Raw genomic sequence first — 12,635 nt, forward strand, 5'->3', positions numbered from 1 at the left:
CTTTTAGACTTTTACTCAAGTAGTATTTTACTGGGTGACTTTCACTTTTACTTGAGTACATTTCTATTAAGGTATGTATACTTTTACTCAAGTATGATAATTGGGTACTTTTTCCACCAAGATTCAAATATAATTCAGGATAGTCTCTAACCGAGTCATTCTTCATCCTGGCAACCAATGCTCGCACTTGTTCTGGAATGTCTCTTCAAAACAAACACAGACAATCCAACATCACCATTCAGCAAATAAAAACTATTTAGTATAAAACCTATTCAGTACATATTCCGTAAAAACCTATTCAGTAAAACATAGTCAGTCAGTGAGATAGGTATGTCTGGATAGAAAATGATCAAATGGACGGGTGATGAGACTTACTTGGCTTTTCCCCCGGCCACAGCCTGGTTGAGGAAGGCCTGAGGGGTGTGCTCTTTGCCTTTGCCCACTGAGAAGCCGGTCAGGGAGGGGTTAAACTCACGCAGGATATCTGAGCAGCAACACAAAAGAAAACGACACATCAGTCCAACCTGGACACATTGATCTGGGTAGCCCACATTGAACCACCAAAACCAGAAGCCATGGACTACAGGCAACATCCGCACTGAGATAAAGGGTAGAGCTGCCGCTTTCAAGGAGCGGGACTCTAACCCGGAAGCCTATAAGAAATCCCGCTATGCCCTCCGACGAACCATCAAACAGGCAAAGTGTCAATACAGGACTAAGATCAAATTGTATTCCACCGGCTCTGACGCTCGTCCCGATGTGGCAGGGCTTGCAAACTATTACAGACTACAAAGCACAGCCACGAGCTGCCCAGTGACATGAACCTACTAGACGAGCTAAATTACTTCTATGCTTGCTTCGAGGCAAGTAACACTGAAACATGCATGAGAGCACCAGCCGTTCCGGATGACTATGTGATCACGCTCTCCGTAGCCGATGTAAGTAAGACCTTTCAACAGGTCAACATTCACAAGGCCGCAGGGCCAGACGGATTACCAGGGCGTGTACTCCGAGCATGCGCTGACCAACTGGCAAGTGTCTTCACTGACATTTTCAACCTGTCCCTGACTGAGTTTGTAATACCAACATGTTTCAAGCAGACCACCATAGTCCCTGTGCCCAAGAACACTAAGGTAACCTGCCTAAATGACTACCGACCCGTAACACTCACGTCTGTAGCCATGAAGTGCTTTGAAAGGCTGGTCAGAGGAAGGCAATAAAAATTGTCCAAGACTCCAGCCACCCTAGTCATAGACTGTTCTCTCTGCTACCGCACGGCAAGCGGTACCGGAACGCCAAGTCGAGGTCCAAAAGGCTTCTTAACAGCTTCTACCCCCAAGCCATAAGACACCTGAACAGCTAATCAAAGGGCTGCCCAGACCCCTCTTTTACGCTGCTGCTACTCTCTGTTAATCTCTGCTAATCTATGCATAGTCACTTTACCTACATGTACAGTACATATTAACACAATTACCTCAACTAACCGTGCCCCCGCACATTGACTCTGTACCGGTTCCCCCCGTATATAGCCTCGCTTGTTATTTTAATGCTGCTGTTTAATTATTTGTTACTTTTATTTAAAAAAAATGTACTTAACACTTATTTTTATTTATTTTTCTTAACTTCTTAAAAGCATGTTTGGTTAAGGGCTTGTAAGTAAGCATTTCACTATAAGATCTACACCTGTTGTATTCGGCGCATGTGACAAATAAAATGTGATTTGATTTGATAATGATACACATAGGAGAACGGTATTTTTCTTACTTAATGTACATGTGTAAATGTAAATTCCAGCATTTTATCAATATTGTGGCTACATTTTGGTAACATTTTGGCAACAATTTGGCAACATGAGCAGCCTGATAACTAAAACAAGATGACTGCGTTAAAAGAAAAGGAGACTCACTGGGAAGAGTGGTGACAGTGGTGAGGTTCTCGTCTCCACCGACACTGAGAAACACAAAGACAGAATATAGACTAGTTAGGGATGCCAACCATATAGATTAGTGTTCACCTCTCCCAGGTAACACACAGCACAGAAAGATGAACTGACATTGACACTCCACTCTGTACTATTGTTTTATAACAGGGGTGATAAGGACCCACCTCCATGATAAACCCCGGTACTGCGTAGTAACATCCAGTAAGTTGTTAACACTGGATCCCGATCCGACACCATTGCCCGCCTGCCGACCAGTCAAAGAGAGTGTTATAGAGATATCAATAACATGAGTTTAATAATACAGATAGAAATCGCATGTGATAAGTGACAGCCCTACAACTGTGTAATGTAGATTAGCTCACAGTATATAAAGTAACTCAATCATGTACTACTACAGATAAAAGGTAAACAAGGAGTAGGTGACTTACTGTCAGAGAGTCTCCCACTGCAGCTACGACTTTGATGTCGCCAGGCCGAAGAGCGTGAACTGTGAACGCATAGAAGATGGATCAGGTGATGAGAATGGCGTAAGGCAAACTTTATCCAGGTAGCCCTATCAGAAACCTGTTGACACCTACCTGTCCTTTCTCGAAAAGTTTAATGTTCCATAACTCAGTAAGATCAGGGTACACTGCCTCTATTTCAACAAATAACTCTAAAAGCTGTATACTGTATATTGAGAGGATTCATCTTACCTGAGGTGGGTGGGGAGTTGGAAGGGCTATGGTCCTCGCAGGGCATATGAGTGCCCATGATCTGATGACAAGACACAAAGAGAACATCCAGAGTCATTACCATGTATAATGTGTACACAGACACCACAGTGTGCAGGGCATAGTACATCAGCCGTGATCAACAGGCCTGACAACAATAACTCACAGGGTCGAGAAGAGGAGAGAGCTCATTGGTGTGATCTGAGGGAGAGTTCATCTCTGTTCTCAAGAAAGGCCGGTCCTATGGGAGAGAGGGGGGAGATAGAAAGAGTGAGACAGAAAGAGATAAAGAGAGACAGCGAGGAGGACAGATGAATGTAGAGAGGGTGGAAGATGAGGATCAGAAGGGTTAAATCATATCATTGAATGGGTGGTTCGAGCCCTGAATGCTGATTGGCTGACAGCTGTGTTATATCAGACGGGTATGACAAAACATGTATTTTTACTGCTCTAATTATGTATGTAAACAGTTTATAATAGCAATAAGGCACCCCGGGGGTTGGTGATATATGGCCAATATACCACGGCTAAGGGCTGTGTCCAGGCACTCCGCGTAGCGCCTAAGAACAGCCCTTAGCAGTGGTATATTGGCCAAATACCACACCCCCTCGGCCTTATTGCTTAATCATACTATATTGTGTGTTGAGACGTTCATCTAGAGTAACTCGCTGTAATGGGAATATTTAAGATGAATAAAGTTCCTATTCAATTTAGAGTGATCAACACAATGTTTAGCATATTTGGAATTTCTGTAATACACATACTTGCCAGGGTTCTATTTGTAAAACTCAAGGTGCAGGTTGATGGTCATTAGACTTGTTATGGATTATTGTCATATCTGATGATAGTGGTTGACGCCAGACTGGAGGTACAAGGACCAAGGACACACTGATTATTCAGTGTTGTATCGATGGCATTCTATGAACACTTTATGATTCTGTAGCAGCTGACAAAGTCACTGTCTCTCAGGCTGGTGTTCATAGAACATCAGATTTGGATACAAAGGGCCTGTCTCCAAGAGGCCAGTTAGACATTTTCCCTGCATGTGTCTCCCTGTTACGACGTATAATAAACCGGATAGATTTTTGATTGACTTGACCAATGACTGATCTCCTTTTTGTTCACCTGGAAATTCCTATTACAGTATATGAGTGTAAACCTGAGTGTATGTACATTCTATTCTATTAATCCCACAAATGTACGGTATTTAACCTATTTCAGGACTGGGTTCAAATAGTATTTGTTTTCTTTCAAATACCTTAGCTGCAGTTCATTGAGCTTGTCTGGTCCAATGGAACCAATGCATCCTCCCCAAGTGCAAACCCCGCTCATCTGGCAGTCCAGACAGGCCCAGTTAAACGCTGAAAGTATTTGAAAGAAAAACAACCCCAGGTCAGGTATGAGTTGGAGGCTTGTCGCACTCTCTCACCTCACTGGGGCATGGCACCGAGGTGATCATATCATTGTTCTTCATGTTCTGCTGGCCTATGGTGGGCTGCAGCTGAAAAACAGAATAAAAAAAAAACAGAGTCAATTCTCCATTGTTTGCCTCGACTAGGACTGAGAGCAGAGACAATGCCACAGTGTGTTAGCAGCATGGGTAGTATATGGTGTGACTCACCAAGTTGGCCCACATCTGTACGGCTAGTTTGTCTGTGTGTAATGCACCCGCTCTGGGGGCAGCGCTCTGTACATAGATGAACATTTGTGTTACACACACACACACACACACACACACACACACACACACACACACACACACACACACACACACACACACACACACACACACACACACACACACACACATCAATAACAATTCAGCTCTGCATCACACAGTGAGAGAGTCACAATGTATAAAAAATTGGGGGAAGCTTCAATGGCTTGTCACTCACTATAAAGGAGGCTGGGTCTGCTGTGATGAAGGGGATATCCTGCAGTAGGACGGTGAAGTCATCTTTGTTGCTGTACCACTGCTTCTCCACCAGGTGTCTGTCAAGGGACTCCTACTGACCACCATGAAAAAGAGTTAGTAAAGAATTAACTATATACAATACACCTATTTAACTGAAATGTTGGTCCACTAAATCCACAGCAAGGAGAGATGAGTGTGCAACTTTATTTTTCACTTGTATAGTCCCCTGTACTACAACCTCTTCTGTTCATATGTTGTTTATTCTATTTTGCAGTATGTCCTGTAAGGAGTTTTTATGATACCATTTTTTTTGGTTGAAATCAGACAATAAAATGCAATCTAATCTTATCTTATCTTATTTATATGGGGACAACAATATAAACAGGACATAGGTCAGGGATCGTCAACTAGATTCAGCCGCGGGACGATTTTTTTATAAGAGGATGGTCGGTGGGCCAGAACATCGTTATAAATCATTTGTAGACTGCAATTTGATCGCAAGAATCACAAACAGATATAATATTTGACAATAACATGATCATTTCAATCCTTGCTTACATTTGTATATGATCACGTGTCTCTCTATTATGCGTGGGAATACTTTGGAACAGATTTCCAAAATCAAATTAACTGGTAGGTTTTTTTTGTCTATCAATTGGGGGGGAAATAAAACCACAGTGGGGCCAAATTCGGGGGCCAAACACGGGCCGCCAGTTGGGGAACCCTGACATAGATGTTGGGGAGATCACATTGATGTAAGTTATTGATGTTAGACATTGATAATGTAAAACATAGATGTAAGACATTGATGGTGTAAGAAATTGACGGTGTAAGAAATTGATGGTGTAAGACATTGATGATGTAAAACATAGACGTAAGAAATTGACGGTGTAAGAAATTGACGGTGTAAGACATTGATGATGTAAGACTGATGATGTAAAACATAGATGTAAGACATTGACGACGCAAGACATTGAACCTGCAGGACTTGAGTGAGCATGGCCCTCAGCAGTCTGAGTTCCCATTCATGTCTTTCCTCCATACATTGACAAATCCTGTCAATAGACATAAGCAATCAAACCAAACATCTACCAGCTAGTCCCTATAGATTCACAGAATCGTTTAAAAATCCAGAAAATCTAATCTAATTATATTCGTTATGTACACAGTTTACAGCAGGTATAAAAGGTGCAGTGAAATGCTTGTGTGCTAGCACCCTCAACATAACAGTACAATAATCAATATAATTATTGCATTGCAATCAGTCAAATAAAATAAAAATAATAAACTCAGGGAATGAGTGCACTGACTGATTAAGAAGATATGCTATTGGTGGAGAGTATCACCTGTTCTGATGAACATATTCTCCATCCCACACTGCAACATTGACAATGGTCTGCTTCAACTGCAAATACATGATGAACAAGCTTAATGATCACCTAAATTCATGTGCTGTAGCATCGCTAAGAGTGTCACACAAGTGTCCAAAACGCACCTGTGACTGCAGCACCTGCAGAGCAAGATCCACCTCCTGGACAGCAGCTGTGACAGTCTCGCTGAGCTGCATAGTCACAAACACACAACACTCACTCAAAGGAACGCAGCTAATAACACTGTAGTGTCATGAAATGCAGACTTTCACTTAAATCCAGACGTGTGAGGTGAGTGTTTGGCTAATGACCTGGTCATGACATAAACAGAGCTCATCCACCTGGACGAATAGCATCACCAGCTTCCAGTCTGTGTCTAGATCAACGGCCTATTAGAGAGAAGTTCAAGACACAATCAGAGATGAAAACCAGTACAGGGAGGCTGTTAGGACAATGTGTTGGGTTATGTAGAAGGAGAGATACTAGAATACCTGGTTCCTCCTGAGGGTGAGGGACAGTTCCATTGCCTGCTCCACAAGAGCTCTGCAAATGAATGAAACATTGTCTGAAATACAGTTTTTCTTTCTTTCATGCTCTCACTGGGAGCTGAGTGTAGCTGTGGTTTACCTGTGCTGTGAGGATTCAGAATACAGGTTTGTCTGACCAGGAAGACTACTGGTCATTGCAGGGTTAAACATGGTCAGCAGCTCTGAAGAGACAGAGAGAGGGGAGAAAGTTGCTTGATTATTAGTGAAATCAACATTGTCATATGCACATATCTTGGCACTTTAGTATGGGCTGAAAAAAAACACTATTAGAAATGGCTAACAGGTCTTTACTATCAACTAACTCTGACACACAGGTAGAGTTAGTTGGTTCCTTATACAATAAAATAAATGGATACACATGCAATCTGTTTGATCAGACAAGTATGGCATCTAGGGCTTTCTTGGTACTAACATATAGTAAGTACCATGTGAATTGAGAGTACAGTATAATGCTCTATCGCTTTCATCTTTATTAATGTCCTTTTTCTATTGTGTGAGAGGTACAATAGTCTTTATCTCTTCTGTGTGAAATGCTTTCTCTGGAAATTGTTGGCAGCAAAGTTGCAATTTGGTGATTCTATCTTGGCTTATTGTTAGTGGTATCAGGGTTGGTCCTGATATCAGACCAATAACGATATCACACAGTAGTGGGAGGTTAACTTATATTAACCTCTTTGAAAACCAATTATTCTCAATGATACTAATTGATACTGCAGTAATCTACAATAACCTACTAGACATGGAAAAGTGTTTAATAGTTACAGTAAGTTATATAAGAGCAGGCCTGACACTCGCGTTATCTCAAGTAGGTAACTGAACTGATTTCATTTCCCTCCAAATGTACCCTCTTTTCAATGATTTTATCCTTTTCAAGCAAAATCTTATCTTAAAAAATTGTTAAAAAGCCTAAATTATGTCTGGTCATAGATGATCTGGATGAAATGAAATAAACGTTCTACTTACAGTTGAAGTCGGAAGTTTACATACACTTAGGTTGGAGTCATTAAAAATCGTTTTTCAACCACTCCACAAATTTCTTGTTAACAAACTATAGTTTTGGCAAGTCGGTTAGGACATCTACTTTGTGCATGACACAAGTAATTTTTCCAACAATTGTTTAAAGACAGATTATTTCAATTATAATTCACTGTTTCACAATTCCAGTGGGTCAGAAGTTTACATACACTAAATTGACTGTGCCTTTAAACAGCTTGGAAAATTCCAGAAAATGTCATGGCTTTAGAAGCTTCAGATAGGCTAATTGACATTATTTGAGTCAATTGGAGGTGTACCTGTGGATGTATTTCAAGGCCTACCTTCAAACGCAGTGCCTCTTTGCTTGACATCATGGGAAAATCAAAAGAAACCAGCCAAGACCTCCAAATTTGAAGACCTCCAAAATTTGTAGACCTCCACAAGTCTGGTTCATCCTTGGGAGCAATTTCCAAACACCTGAAGGTACCACGTTCATCTGTACAAACAATAGTACGCAAGTATAAACACCATGGGACCACGCAGCCGTCATACCGCTCAGGAAGGAAACGCATTCTGTCTCCTAGAGATGAATGTACTTTGGTGCGAAAAGTGCAAATCAATCCCCAAACAGCAGCAAAAGACCTTGTGAAGATGCTGGAGGAAACAGGTACAAAAGTATCTATAACTACAGTAAAACGAGTCCTATATCGACATCATTCGAAAGGCCACTCAGCAAGGAAGAAGCCACTGCTTCAAAACCGCCATAAAAAAGCCAGACTACGGTTTTCAACTGCACATGGGGACAAAGATCATACTTTTTGGAGAAATGTCCTCTGGTCTGATGAAACAAAAATAGAACTGTTTGGCCATAATGACCATCGTTATGTTTGGAGGAAAAAGGGGGATGCTTGCAAGCCGAAGAACACCATCCCAACCGTGAAGCATGCGGGTGGCAGCATCATGTTGTGGGGTTGCTTTGCTGCAGGAGGGACTGGTGCACTTCACAAAATAGATGGCTTCATGAGGATGGAAAAATTATGTGGATATATTGAAGCAACATCAGTCAGGAAGTTAAAGCTTGGTTGCAAATGGGTCTTCCAAATGGACAATGACCCCAAGCATACTTCCAAAGTTGTGGCAAAATGGCTTAAGGACAACAAAGTCAAGGTATTGGAGTGGCCATCACAAAGCCCTGACCTCAATCCTATAGAAAATTTGTGGGCAGAACTGAAAAAGCGTGTGTGAGCAAGGAGGCCTACAAACCAGACTCAGTTCTACCAGCTCTGTCAGGAGGAATGGGCCAAAATTCACCAAACTTATTGTGGGAAACTTGTGGAAGGCTACCTGAAACGTTTGACCCAAGTTTAAATTGTTTAAGGCAATGCTACCAAATACTAATTGAGTGTATGTAAACTTCTGACCCACTGGGAATGTGATGAAAGAAATAAAAGCTGAAATAAATCATTCTCTCTACTATTATTCTGACATTTCACATTCTTAAAATGAAGTGGTGATCCTGCTATGGTACTTAAAAAGGATTAAGAAAAACATAATGTTGAATTTTAATTTTATAACAGGGACAGGGAATTTTTACTAGGATTAAATGTCAGGAATTGTGGAAAAACTGAGTTTAAATGTATTTGGCTAAAGGTGTATGTAAACTTCTGACTTCAACTGTATATATACACATGATGAGTGTCAGATTGCAAAGGGAGGAAATTTGGCACGGGAAGGAGGAGGATCTGTCAGCAGACCAACATGTCTTATCAATCAGTCATATCTCTTATCAACCAATCTTATCAACCAATCAAAGTGTGTTTTATTGAGATTTTATTTGACAGAGACTGTCATTTTAGTGCTTAAGGTCACAGGAAATTGACAATGTGGTAGGGTGCTTTAGAATTTGTCAGCTATTTGTGTGTGTACTTGTGTGCGTGTCTGTGTCTGTCTGCGTTAATAGCCTGTGTTTGTCTTCTAGTTCCGATAACCGATTTGATACATCAAGGAGCCCCTCAAACCCCCCAAGAATAGCAGGCTTACCATGAAGTCTCAATAACACTCTGGACAGCTCACTGCTTCAGGGAGAGAGAAAAACAGAAGTCTGCAAAACCTTTCTGTGTTCACATTGAATCATCCCTAGTGACACCTGGTATTATTTTTTTATTTAACCTTTATTTAACTAGGCAAGTTAGTTAAGAACAAATTCTTATTTACAATGACAGCCTACCCCGACCAAACCTGGACAACACTGGGCCAATTGTTCGCCGCGCTATGGGACTCCAAATCACGGCCGTGTGTGATACAACCTGGATTCGAACCAGGGACTGTAGTGACGCTTCTTGCACTGAGATGCAGTGCCTTAGACCGCTGCACAACTTGGGAGCCCTGGTAGTGTCCCCTTATCTATCAAGGTTAGAGAAATGGATGTGTTGCTTACCTTTGTGTGTGGGGCAGTCCAATGGCCGAGAGCACAACCACATCTGAGGGTCTGACACTGTGAGCTGGAGAGAAAGGAGTGAAATTAGGAGACCGCTAAAGACCGCATTGGTTGATCGTTCAGAACAGTCAACTCAAAAAGGACTTAAGAGACTGAAGATAGATCTCTCTATTCTAGGTGGCCAGACAGAGCTGAATGAACCCAGACAGATCTCTATATTCTAGGTGTCCAGATATAGAGCTGAGTGAACCCAGACAGATCTCTATATTCTAGGTGTCCAGATATAGAGCTGAGTGAACCCAGACAGATCTCTATATTCTAGGTGGCCAGACAGAGCTGAATGAACCCAGACAGATCTCTATATTCTAGGTGGCCAGACAGAGCTGAGTGAACCCAGACAGATCTCTATATTCTAGGTGGCCAGACAGAGCTGAATGAACCCAGACAGATCTCTATATTCTAGGTGTCCAGATATAGAGCTGAATGAACCCAGACAGATCTCTATATTCTAGGTGTCCAGATATAGAGCTGAGTGAACCCAGACAGATCTCTATATTCTAGGTGGCCAGACATAGAGCTGAGTGAACCCAGACAGATCTCTATATTCTAGGTGGCCAGATATAGAACTGAACGAACCCAGATAGATCAGGCCGGCTACAAGACCAGACCATATGGCACTTAGATCAGTTAAGATGTACTTTACATCCTCAGCAGGCAAGCCATTGTATATCACTAATGACTGATTGTTAGTGAACACTCACCTGAGGACGGAAGGGTCTCGGAGAGAGAGGTGTGGGTGCAAGGCATTGCAGAGGCTGGGAAAAACAGAGGAGACATTACAGGTCACATACTATAGAGCAGGGTTCCACAATTATGAATGAACTCAAAAATTATTACAACATTTTGCTCAGAAAACTTGGGGGACCAAATAAAGTCACCTGTGGGGCCAAATTTGGCCCGAGGCAACTTCATTTGGTCCCCCAAGTTTTCTGAGCAAAATGTTTCAATAATTTTTGTTGTTGGACATAAAAGACTGGAAAATCACCATCAAATCTGCTCAAAGTGATTAAAATAAGTATTCCCACACTTAAATAGAAAGACATATGTGATCATATCCCAATGTAATCAAAGTTTGAAATTATTCTGTTTTTGTCAAATACAATATCCGTTTTGGATTCTAGCAGTCAATTTGCAGTGTAGAAATTATTTATAACTATGTTTCTGCCCCTCGACCATCCGCTCAAGGAAAAATCGCCACACGGCTGAATGTAATTGGGGACCCCTGCTTTAGAGATTAATAAAGTATCTATTTCTTCTCTCTCCATGTTACAAATACTGCCACAATGCATTCACGAATATGGGTTTAACACTGTAGTTTTTCAAAAATTTGCTCGATGAGTGTTATCTTCTTAGAAAAGAGATACAGTTTTTAACAGAACACATTCAACAGGAATCCTCCCCTATGATGTTGCCATACAGCAGAAACAAGAGAGTTCATTGCCCCCTATGATGTACAGGAATACAACTTGACTCTACTTGCAAATGTTCTTCAATATCATTCCTGCAAACCTAAGACAAAAATAGACTGATATTCTTCACTTTACCCAGTTACTTTTATATGTCAAATAATCCGATCATCTGAATAGGCTATAGAAGTGCATAGAAACCTGTTGCCGTGGGGAACCCCAGCAAAGCTATAACCAGTAATGGAAGCATCCTTCATCTGTCAAAGTTTGTCCTCATATAGCCACCAGTTGTCTTCTGTCGGTCTGTCTTTCTGTTTGTCTGTCTGTCTGTTTGTCTAACAGCTCCGTTGTCTATTACCGTCTTGCTTTCCTCTACCTTGCTGTTTGATGTGATTTACAGATATACCTGTCCATGGTAAATCACACACATCATGAATATGCATAGTGGGAGGGGTTGGACTCACGTTCAAGGGAATGGATGGAAGAAAATGAAAGCATGGACGAGAGAGAGAGGGGAGGGGAGATAAAAGATGGGGGTTGCTTTTATGTTTGAGATTTAATCACTGCACTACCTTTCATAAAACTGATTGAAAATCATTGTTAACAACATATCATACCATGTGACGAGCCAATATTGGGGGTTAGGCTAAATATATAACTGGGGTGAGTTACTTATTGGTATTGTGAGAAAGTGTGTTTGTGACATAATGTATCACCTAGAAAAGTTGAGTTGGCACAGCACCAGCAGAGAGGAATGGAATTTGTAAGAGTTGATGCTCAATTCAATAAATTCTGCATTTTGATATTTATACACTAGCTCTTTTCCCCATGGTCAAATAAAATCAAATGCTTGGAATACATACTGGTAAAGCCTACAACAGTAACTACTACCAGTTAGATTCCCCTCACAGGTATGCTTCCAGTTCTCACAATAAGAAGTGTGTCTACTCGGGCAGTAGTTTGAAAACAACCATTGGTGTGCCCCATTTTTACATGAACAATTTCCAATGTCGTTTTTTGTATTATTATTTTTTACTTCAGAGCATCCTATTTGTATTTATCCATCTATTCTACACCTTTATTTGTTATGATAATGGTTTTATACAATAGATGCAAATCACAATCTTGTATTATGCGTTGTGTAACATTTTTAATGCAATCTCTTCAGGAAAAGCTTCCTTGGTAATAGATTCCTAGTGATTGCTAGTGATATAACTAACAGAGATATTTGAAATACGTGATATCCTTGACTTCCTGCTACAAGGACAG

The 12,635-nt window shown here is 41.1% G+C and overlaps 1 protein-coding gene across 2 annotated transcripts in view; it reads right to left on the reverse strand.

Annotated features, from left to right (window-relative positions):
- Positions 1-11,800, reverse strand: part of LOC106608185 (phospholipase B1, membrane-associated) — a 28,723-nt gene extending 16,923 nt beyond the window's left edge. Inside the window, exons 1-20 of one of the 2 annotated variants that reach the window (XM_014205983.2) lie at positions 11,568-11,800; positions 10,662-10,715; positions 9,901-9,964; positions 9,504-9,535; positions 6,568-6,649; positions 6,432-6,483; positions 6,252-6,329; positions 6,066-6,131; positions 5,917-5,975; positions 5,550-5,625; positions 4,551-4,661; positions 4,277-4,342; positions 4,085-4,156; positions 2,822-2,896; positions 2,638-2,698; positions 2,371-2,429; positions 2,107-2,186; positions 1,907-1,950; positions 376-484; positions 152-203 (exon numbers count right to left, since the gene is read on the reverse strand). In XM_014205983.2, the coding sequence (XP_014061458.1) occupies positions 152-203; positions 376-484; positions 1,907-1,950; positions 2,107-2,186; positions 2,371-2,429; positions 2,638-2,698; positions 2,822-2,896; positions 4,085-4,156; positions 4,277-4,342; positions 4,551-4,661; positions 5,550-5,625; positions 5,917-5,975; positions 6,066-6,131; positions 6,252-6,329; positions 6,432-6,483; positions 6,568-6,649; positions 9,504-9,535; positions 9,901-9,964; positions 10,662-10,715; positions 11,568-11,616 (1,341 nt within the window). In that variant the 5' untranslated portion in view covers positions 11,617-11,800. Of the gene's footprint in view, positions 1-151; positions 204-375; positions 485-1,906; positions 1,951-2,106; positions 2,187-2,370; positions 2,430-2,637; positions 2,699-2,821; positions 2,897-4,084; positions 4,157-4,276; positions 4,343-4,550; positions 4,662-5,549; positions 5,626-5,916; positions 5,976-6,065; positions 6,132-6,251; positions 6,330-6,431; positions 6,484-6,567; positions 6,650-9,503; positions 9,539-9,900; positions 9,965-10,661; positions 10,716-11,567 lie in introns of both variants that reach the window. The other variant, XM_014205982.2, reaches the window with a different exon arrangement.
- Positions 11,801-12,635: the final 835 nt, after the last annotated feature.

Source organism: Salmo salar, chromosome ssa06 (genome assembly GCF_905237065.1).
Source record: "Salmo salar chromosome ssa06, Ssal_v3.1, whole genome shotgun sequence".
Classification (NCBI taxonomy): domain Eukaryota; kingdom Metazoa; phylum Chordata; class Actinopteri; order Salmoniformes; family Salmonidae; genus Salmo; species Salmo salar.